The 9,426-nt window shown below is 36.5% G+C and overlaps 1 protein-coding gene across 1 annotated transcript; it reads right to left on the bottom strand.

Moving 5' to 3' along the window:
• Positions 1-3,546: 3,546 nt before the first annotated feature.
• LOC132124079 (tubulin beta-5 chain-like) lies at positions 3,547-8,479 on the bottom strand. The gene is made up of 4 exons (XM_059534861.1): positions 8,277-8,479; positions 7,463-7,571; positions 7,025-7,135; positions 3,547-5,035 (listed from the first exon to the last, which is right to left on the bottom strand). Exons 1-4 carry the CDS (start codon positions 8,331-8,333, stop codon positions 3,972-3,974), a joined length of 1,341 nt encoding a protein of 446 aa, XP_059390844.1. The 5' UTR covers positions 8,334-8,479; the 3' UTR covers positions 3,547-3,971.
• Positions 8,480-9,426: the final 947 nt, after the last annotated feature.

The raw sequence follows: 9,426 nt of genomic DNA, 5'->3' as shown, positions 1-9,426 counted from the left end.
TTTGAATAATTTTTCATTCTTTTTCTTTTTTTATTGTAAAATCCACTATAAAATGTTTGTATTTAAAATACTCCACACTGATATGAAATATGAATATGTATGCTGACAGAATTAAATGGAGCTCAGAAATCTGATGCAGACGAAACACATTCTCATAACTGGATGAAAAAGTTTAATCTACACCTCACGGCTCTCTGAATGACAAAACGCACTCTAGTCTGTGGTATAATAATATATTAGGGACTCGGATGAATGGGATGAATAGAAAGGTCTGAAGTGTGTTTAGTTTGCTGTCCTGTTAGCCGTTTTGTTACTTTAAGGAATGATCTAACTGAATACGGTTTGCTTTTGTATAAACATTTTGAAAGAGCCATAAATATGACCTGAAGTGAAATATGCCTGCAGTCCAGCACCATGTTGATGATGTTACCTTATGTTATATAAATGTTTAGGCACATGAGCTATATATATATTTTCTAACAATGCATTTTAAGCAGACTCTTTGCATAGTTAGTGTTACTTTGCATCCATCTCTAGGCTAAGAATCAACATCGAATATATCTGAGGATGTCTAGTTGGTTTAAACAAATGAGATTCCAGAGACATTTTCAAAGCCTTATTGGGCGTGCTGTGACCCACCCCCACATGCTTTGACAGTGAGCTAGGAATACTGCGGCTGAAAACTGTGGGAACTTCCAGCATGGATATGGAATACAGAACACATTAACTGTGTTATATATTTATGACTGCAAAAAAAGTCATTAACAGGCATTACTATCCTATTGTGGGACTGTGGACGTTTTAGCATTTTGGCTCTTACAGAAATGTGAGCGAGACACTCTCACCCACTTTCCTCTCAGCTGAGTCGACTGCAGCTGTTAAGTGTACCAAAGTAAGACCCCTAAAACCCTGCGTCCAGCTGCACCAGCCTTTCATGATCCTGTGAATAACCATTTCATATTTCTAAATGTCACGCACATGGATCTTTTTTGTTTTTTGTAAACGGACTGTATCACTCTTTTACCCTTATGGGGAATAGCAGAGACACAAACTGCAATTATTTAAAATATAAATCACTGATAATAAAATATATATATGCAGACATTATTTTATTTCTTGAATGAAATGTAATTAATTATAGTGTATATTTATTTTATTTTATAATAATATAGCACTAAAAATATGTTAACTTTAATCAGTTATTTAGCAACTAGAAATCGCCAAAATGTTAAGATGTGAATTAATAATTGGAAAATAAAAAATATAAATAAATAACTTTGTAAACTGACAATAAAATACATATACACAAACATAATAATACATTTTAAAATAACCATAAAATGTTTTCATGTACTTAAAAATGATTTTTTAATATTTAACACTTTTTAATGGAACATAATGTTTTCTTTATAAAATTGTTTAGGAAATATTGATGACAGAAATTTGAAGATATGAATTAATCATTTGAAAATAAAAATAAATCAACCGATTTGCAACCGGACTAAATAAAAAACATTTTATTTTAAAAAATATTATTTTATTTTAATTATTTACAGGTACTGCTGTTACAAACATGCCAGGTTCCACCTCCACTCATTCACAAAGCACCTGACCATCATCATCACCCAATCATATCTGCACCTTAAATACCACACACACGCACTCAGTCGATGTCCGGTCTCGTTCACGACAAGGTCTTACCTGTATGCTAACTTTAAGGACTAACTCTTCCTCTACTTACCTCTCTCCAGCGATCCTCCGAAGATCAAAGTCCCCCATCGTGCGTGTGGTTCACCTCCTTCCTCTGACCTCTTCACCCAGCTATCACGGATCCATTCATCACTCAACCCAACACTACCCACTCCTCTGCTTGTGCCTATAATAAAACCATCTTTCTGTTACTCCTCAGCTTCTCGAGTATTCTGTGACAACTGCATTTTAGTACTTTAATATAATTATGTATTATATAGTTCATATTAACTTTATAAATTATTACATTTGTTTTATTTGACCTTTTTCCCTTTCCTTTATTTTATTTTAATTTAATTTAATTTTCTTTTAATTTTATGGAAGACATACTTAATTCATTTCTTTCCCACATGGCTTCTCGACTTTGACTTTTATACACGCTCAGAGTCCAGAGATCAGGATTACAATTACAATTTGAAAAGCTTCTGTGAATCACTCCTATTACAGAACTTACGTCTGATGGTACACAATATCCAGCTTGAAGCCCTTTGTGTTTGTTAATACTGTGCTCTAAATAGTTGTGTCGAGACTGAACTTCCTCTATTGTTAGCTACATGCTGCTAAGAGTAGAACGGCTTGCTCAGCAGCTGTTGAGAATAATAGAAGTTTGAGTGAGCAGGATTTGTGTCCAAGGCTGGAACAAGAGCTGTGTGTTATGAGACACAAGCGGATATGAACAAAGCATATGTTATTCAGAATGCCTGTCTCTACCTTCACCTATCCTCCATAGGATTTTAGCTCAACTTTAACTCGAGGCAAATCAAATCTCTCTGACTACACACTCAGAAAAAAAAGTTCAACAGCTGTTGCTGGGATGGTATCCTTTCAAAAATAATGAATATGAACACTTTAGGTAGTAATATGTACCAAAATGCACCCTTTAGTGGTAATTACAGTATAAAGGTGTACCTTTTGAAAATGTACTGCCCCAGTGACAGTTTGTGTACCTTTTTATGGAATATTTATTTAACTTTATCCCCCGGTTTCACAGACAAGGCTTAAGCCTGGTCCCAGACTAAAGTGTAAATCTTAGCTGTTTTAACTGAAAGAAACTTGCACTGAATGATCCTAAAATATATCAGTATCTTGTTTTGTTTCAAGATGCACACCAGTACTGTTTTTCTAAGGTATGTTAAAAAAAATTACTTAAATGTTCTATTTGAACTACTGTGTGGCCTAATCCTGGTTTATTCTAAATCCTGTCTGTGAAACCGGGCCTATATAATATAATTTGCTCCAACTCTAAAGAGAAGGAAATACACTTTATCACACATTGTTACAGAAATAATATAATTTGAAATAATATATTTGAGTGCTAAAAAATTGCATGTTAATTGCAATTGAATGAAAATGTATCATAGTTAAAATTGATATTAATTGCAATTAAGTTAACTTTACAGTGCTTCTTTGACCCACTTAAGCAGGACTTAAGTGCTTTTTACTGTATAATTTTATTATTCTATTGCCTTTTAAATACTGTCAAGTACTATCAAATATACTGACAAGCAATTATGATCAACTAAAATATACTTTAATGTCATTTTTATCGAAACTTGTATTGTATGCCATATATTTGAATATATTCATAATTGCACATTTGTAATGATAAAGCTGCAATTTAATACATTTGAAATATATTAAATGTAACTGTAGAATCAAATAACACTATAGTAAAAATATATATATTTGTATGTGCTTTAGTATGTTAGTCAACACATTAAAAAATAAAGATTATTAAAAATGTATTAAAAAAAATAAAAGTGCACTTAAGTGTCAAAAAAAACAATTGGAAGTGTCTCTCTTTAAGTGTTCTTTTATTTCATTAATTGTATAATTTTTTTGCAAATACAGAGTTTTATTGTAAAAACTGCTTTTACTGGAAAAATTACTTAAGATTTGAAGTACGCTTAGTGAACATTCCATACAATTTAACTTGATTTGTACATTTTGGAAAACATTTCGGAGTGGTCTGGTCTTAAATTAATAATTTGATTTAAACAGTTCACAGTACTCATCATTAATAGCCACATTAATAAATTCCAAGTGTATTACAAGTCTAAGTGTAGCAAATTACAAAAACCAAGAATATTCACTTAGACAATACAAGTGCATGTGGTCCTCAAAATGTATTTATTGCTATTACGCTTTGTTTACTAGGACTTTAGTCATCCACATACAAAACGTAAAAATCACAGCTTACAAAATTGTCGTGCATCTGTCGTTCACTCGTTCACCTCTTCCTCATCATCCTCAAATGCTTCCTCGCCATCATTGGCCGTGGCCTCCTGGTACTGCTGATACTCCGACACCAGGTCATTCATATTGCTCTCGGCCTCGGTGAACTCCATCTCATCCATTCCCTCGCCAGTGAACCAATGCAGGAAGGCCTTGCGTTTAAACATTGCCGAAAACTGCTCGGAAATGCGCTTGAAGAGCTCCTGGATGGCGGTGCTGTTGCCGATAAAAGTGGAGGCCATCTTCAGTCCCTTGGGTGGGATATCGCACACCGCCACTTTAACGTTGTTGGGGATCCACTCTACGAAATAGCTGCTGTTCTTGTTCTGAATGGCCAACATCTGCTCGTCGACTTCCTTCATAGACATAGGGCCACGGAAAACGGTGGCCACTGTGAGGTATCGCCCATGCCTTGGGTCACAAGCAGCCATCATGTTCTTGGCGTCAAACATCTGCTGCGTTAGTTCAGGCACGGTGAGCGCGCGATACTGTTGACTTCCTCTTGCGGTCAATGGCGCGAAGCCGGGTATGAAGAAGTGAAGGCGAGGGAAAGGCACCATGTTGACTGCTAGCTTGCGCAGATCTGCGTTCAGCTGTCCGGGGAACCGTAACGAAGTGGTGACGCCACTCATAGTCGCCGACACTAAGTGATTGAGATCGCCGTACGTGGGTGTGGTGAGCTTGAGCGTGCGGAAGCAGATATCGTACAGTGCCTCGTTATCGATACAGTATGTTTCATCTGTGTTTTCCACCAGCTGATGCACCGACAGCGTGGCATTGTAGGGTTCCACCACCGTATCAGACACTTTGGGTGAAGGCATGACGCTGAAGGTGTTCATGATGCGGTCTGGATACTCCTCTCGGATCTTGCTGATCAGAAGAGTCCCCATTCCCGATCCGGTTCCTCCGCCGAGGGAATGCGTGAGCTGGAAGCCCTGCAGACAATCACAGTGCTCACACTCCTTCCTGACCACATCCAGGACAGAGTCCACCAGCTCGGCTCCTTCCGTGTAGTGGCCCTTGGCCCAGTTGTTTCCTGCACCTGTCTGTCCTGCAAAAGCAATGCAGTAAGAGAAGACTGGTTAGTGACTGGTTATTGGGAGCCGTGTAGCAATTGTGCATCATTGCCTATGTGATGTTTATTCTAGATGCATTATTTCTGTGGAAATTATTTCTTAATTCTAAAATAAAAGCTGTCCACGCTCGTTTTGGAAGTGATATTAATGAGAAAACATTATTCCTGTTTTATTTAAACTACCAGCTGTATATATTTTTTAAGGTAAGAAATTTGTTGTTTAGACTTCAAATATGTGGTTTGCAGTGTTTGGAATAACGGCGTTTAAAAGAACGGCGTTAGGTAACGACGTTATTTTTTCAGTAACGGGGTAATCTACCTAATTACTTTTCCCGTCGTTACAACGCCGTTAACGTTACTGAACGTTAAATGCGGTGCGTTACTATGCATTGATTTAATATGCAATCCGAACGCAGCCCTGGCTCACACAGAGAGTGAGCAGGTGGGATAATAACGAGATAAGCGATTATGATTGGCTAAGGCAGAGTCACGTGTTTCATGGAAGCCAATCAGAGCCAGTGTTTTTACACACACGCGCCAGCGGCGCCAAACACACACAGTCACACACACGCAACAGCTAAACAGAGATTCGCAGCAGCAGCAGAAATGGCGAGTCAGGAGCAATCTGATGAAAAGTTGGCATTTTCAAGGTGGAGATATAAGCACTACTTCAAATTCATTGAAGTCAAAGGCTAGAACGTGCATGTAATGTGTACATGTAATGTGTGACACACTTTGACGTGCAATAAATCTCGAAAGTTATGTACGAACACCTGTCTGTTTTACTCATTTCAACTGACTTGTGAAAACTGCTAAAAAAAAAAACAAATTCTTTGACCTATAGCAACTTTCTTTTTTTTTTTTACAGTAACGCAAATAGTTACTTTCCCTGGTAACGAGTTACTTTTATTATAGAGTAATTCAGTTACTAACTCAGTTACTTTTTGGAACAAGTAGTGAGTAACTATAACTAGTTACTTTTTTAAAGTAACGTTCCCAACAGTGGTGGTTTGTTAATAAAGATAACATCTATCTGAAAATGTGCCTCAACATCTTCTGAGATGTGAGCTCCAGTGCGTCAGAAGAGTAGAACATGGACGAATTTCTATTTTTGGGTGAATTAACCCTTTAATCAATGTTTTCAAATTAGTAATGGAGGCTTGAGCTCAGCTGATAAACTGACAAACTGCAATTTCAATCCGTGGCGAAAGGAAGTAGCTCTGCACAAAAGAGGGTTTTTAAAGACACTCCATTCTTGTTTCTTATGTATTTACAATGTGATCTCATGAGAATACGTGTTTTTTTTTGTGCCATTGAACTGTTGTATAAACATAATATCACACTGTATATCAGCATGCTGTGATTACCAATGCCATTTGTGGTAATTTGTCATTTAAATGATTTACTATTATAAGAAATATGAAAAATAGTAACAATAAAAATGTGTACATGTTTCTTTCAAACTAAAATCTTGCTCATTATTACTCTTCATAATATGTATAACTATTGTCTGTTTTTCCATTGCGTAGCACTGTGGAAAATTAGTCTGATGTCTACAGACACAAATAAACTACCTCTGAACTGTAGTGCCATCAGTATTATGTTTGCATGAAATCAGCTTCAAATGGGATCTGATTTCAAAATATACTTTCAAAACAAGTGTTGGGAGATAGAAAATATAACACAGATAATTTTAATAAGCCAGATTTGATTAGTATCATTTATTAATCTCATTGTATGTTATCAGGAATATTGATCAAAAGAATATTAGTTTAAATTAATTTAATACAAATTTTGTTTGACGTAATAAAATGTGTTCTAAGAAAACTACTTCCAAAAAAAAAGGTGTATGTGTTTTTTAATACATTATTTGGCTTGAAGCTAATGGTCCTACAAATAATATGTCAGCTAGCTGAAAAAAATAAATAAATAAAAAAATAACAGCTTGACATGTTGAAACCGTACCAAAGATGAAGTTATCTGGTTGATACAGCTGTCCAAATGCCCCAGAACGAACACTGTCCATAGTTCCAGGCTCCAGGTCCACCAGTATGGCTCTGGGAACATACTTGTGAGCTAAACACACAAAAATATTTTTATCTCGTTTGCTGTAAAAGTTATGTTTTGGAACACTAAAACTGATCACACATCAATAATAATAATAATAATAATAATAATAATATGTGTGTGCGTGTATATATATATATGTGTATATATAACTTAATTTTAGAAATGTAGCATTTATAAATGAATTCATATGTATTTTAATGAATGGTTTAATAAAGCATGCTGGTGAAGTCGGAGCAGCGCAGGAAATTCCTGCGAGCTGACTGCACTGTTCAACAGATGCAGGTCATTGTGAGTTCGTGAGAGGGAGACTCACACACTGACACACACACTTACAGGACGCCTCGTTGTAGTATACATTAATTCTGTCAAGCTGCAGCGCAGAGTCACCCACGTAGTTGCCGGCTGCATCGATGCCGTGCTCGTCACTGATGACTTCCCAGAACTAGATGTGCCACAGGTGTTTTGCGTTAGTTTAGACATCATTTCAGACAGTGAGATAAAGCTAGGGTTCAGATTCTCCGCATACTCGCGCTCAACAGGACGCATCTCGACACACCCGTATCATGTGCAGCCGCAGCGGGTGTGCCCTTAAAATATAGCGGTCTGTTGTCTGTCATGACGCACATTTAACTACACTAGGTATGATCAAACTACATGTAAATGTTAACTATAGCGATGGGATTCGATGATAGATTCTGGTTGCGAGTTCATATTGCGATAACTTTTTTCACTAGAGGAAATTCACAGAGGAGCACTGGATCTTAAGAGTCGGGACTGTTTATCAGTTACTAAAAAGTAACGATCGGGAATCAAACCGCACTGGCCGCGCATTACGTTTCGATTCACTGTAAAAAGTACATTTTGAATTAATGTAATTGACTGAATCATACGAGTCAGTTGTCTGAGAATCGAACCACACAAGTCACTCAGTACATAAGATTCACTTATATACTAGAAGAACCACTCGTTTCACTATGTTTCGCCCATTCACTAAAAACGATGTGTTTACTGTAGAATCAGTAAGTATCATCTCCGAAAATTTCCCAAAGTTTCATTTCTCTCTCTGCATAGCTACTGTATAATGGCTGTATTCATCAGTATGCTCAACAGTTTTTTGTGTTAGGAATAGAAAAAACATTGAACTAACCTTTGTTCCGATCTGATTGCCGCACTGTCCGGCTTGAATGTGAACGATCTCCCTCATTGCTCTAGGTGTGTGAAGATGAAGATGCTCCTCTGAGTGAGCTCTGGCTCTGCTGCAGACTGAGGGTGAGCTCAGTCTGACACATGATCTCCAGATTTCACTCTGCCTCTGCCACGATTGGTGGAGATTTGAATGACATATCAGCTGCACAATCACACGTGCTGGCATTTCTCTTTTCGTGACTTTTGGGAGTTTCATTCTGATGGATAAGTAAATCAGATAAAAGTCTTAAAAATGCAGTCACTCAACTAGAGATCTCTTTAGCACAAGCCTGATAAAAGATGACATGCAAAGTATTCATTTCACCTTTAATGCACTATATATATATATATATATATATATATATATATATATATATATATACAGTATATATATATATATATATATATATATATTTTTTTTTTTTTTTTTAATTCACAGTACACATTTGCATATGTTTCATTTTTAGAAAGAAGCAGTTCTGCCACATAAAACATAATGTACCAATGACATAAACATGTTGATATTTGTCTAAGCATGTAAGCAAAAACTAAACATGAGAGCAATATTCTTTTTCTTCCCACTATTTCGATCTGTCACCAGCTGATGTGACGTTTAGCCAGATGATTTCTTGTCCCCGATATACTGCAGCACATACATAGAGCCACACAGGAGAACCTGACCCACCAGTTTGGCCATGTACATGAAATACCACAATAAAGACCCAAAGAGGGAAAAAAGAGAGTAATATCAGGTCAACATTACTGAACGGTCACTTTCAGACAGACCTTTAAGTAGGCTACAGTAACAAACAAGATATAAAGTGGTCACTTGGGCTGTACCTTTTTAGAGAGTACTAATACTTAAACCTTAGATACTAATATGGAGTGTTGGGGGTAACGCATTACAAGTAATACCAGTTACTTGTATCAGATTACTTTTTTTAAATAACTAGTAATGCATTACTTTTTAATTTACAAGTTACTTTTTAAATAAGTAACGCAAGTTACTTTTTTTCCCAATTTATTGACTGACAGCTCTCCTGTGCCCATGTTGAGAGAAATCATAAGATGTTACTGTAGTTCTAAGATACTGTCACACACCTGGACTCATT

The sequence above is a fragment of the Carassius carassius genome, chromosome 42 (assembly GCF_963082965.1).
Source record: "Carassius carassius chromosome 42, fCarCar2.1, whole genome shotgun sequence".
Taxonomy (NCBI): domain Eukaryota; kingdom Metazoa; phylum Chordata; class Actinopteri; order Cypriniformes; family Cyprinidae; genus Carassius; species Carassius carassius.
Note: the sequence above shows the minus strand (reverse complement) of the source record. Positions and strands in the feature narration are given on the sequence as shown.

Excerpts from the sequence above, each read along its gene's own strand:
- LOC132124079 (XM_059534861.1), bottom strand. The coding sequence starts at position 8,333 with ATGAGGGAGATCGTTCACATTCAAGCCGGACAGTGCGGCAATCAGATC. Across the intron at positions 7,136-7,462 it reads ATACTACAACGAGGCGTCCT|CTCACAAGTATGTTCCCAGA; the intron begins GTAAGTGTGTGT and ends TTGTGTGTTTAG. Across the intron at positions 5,036-7,024 it reads ACCAGATAACTTCATCTTTG|GACAGACAGGTGCAGGAAAC; the intron begins GTACGGTTTCAA and ends TTGCTTTTGCAG.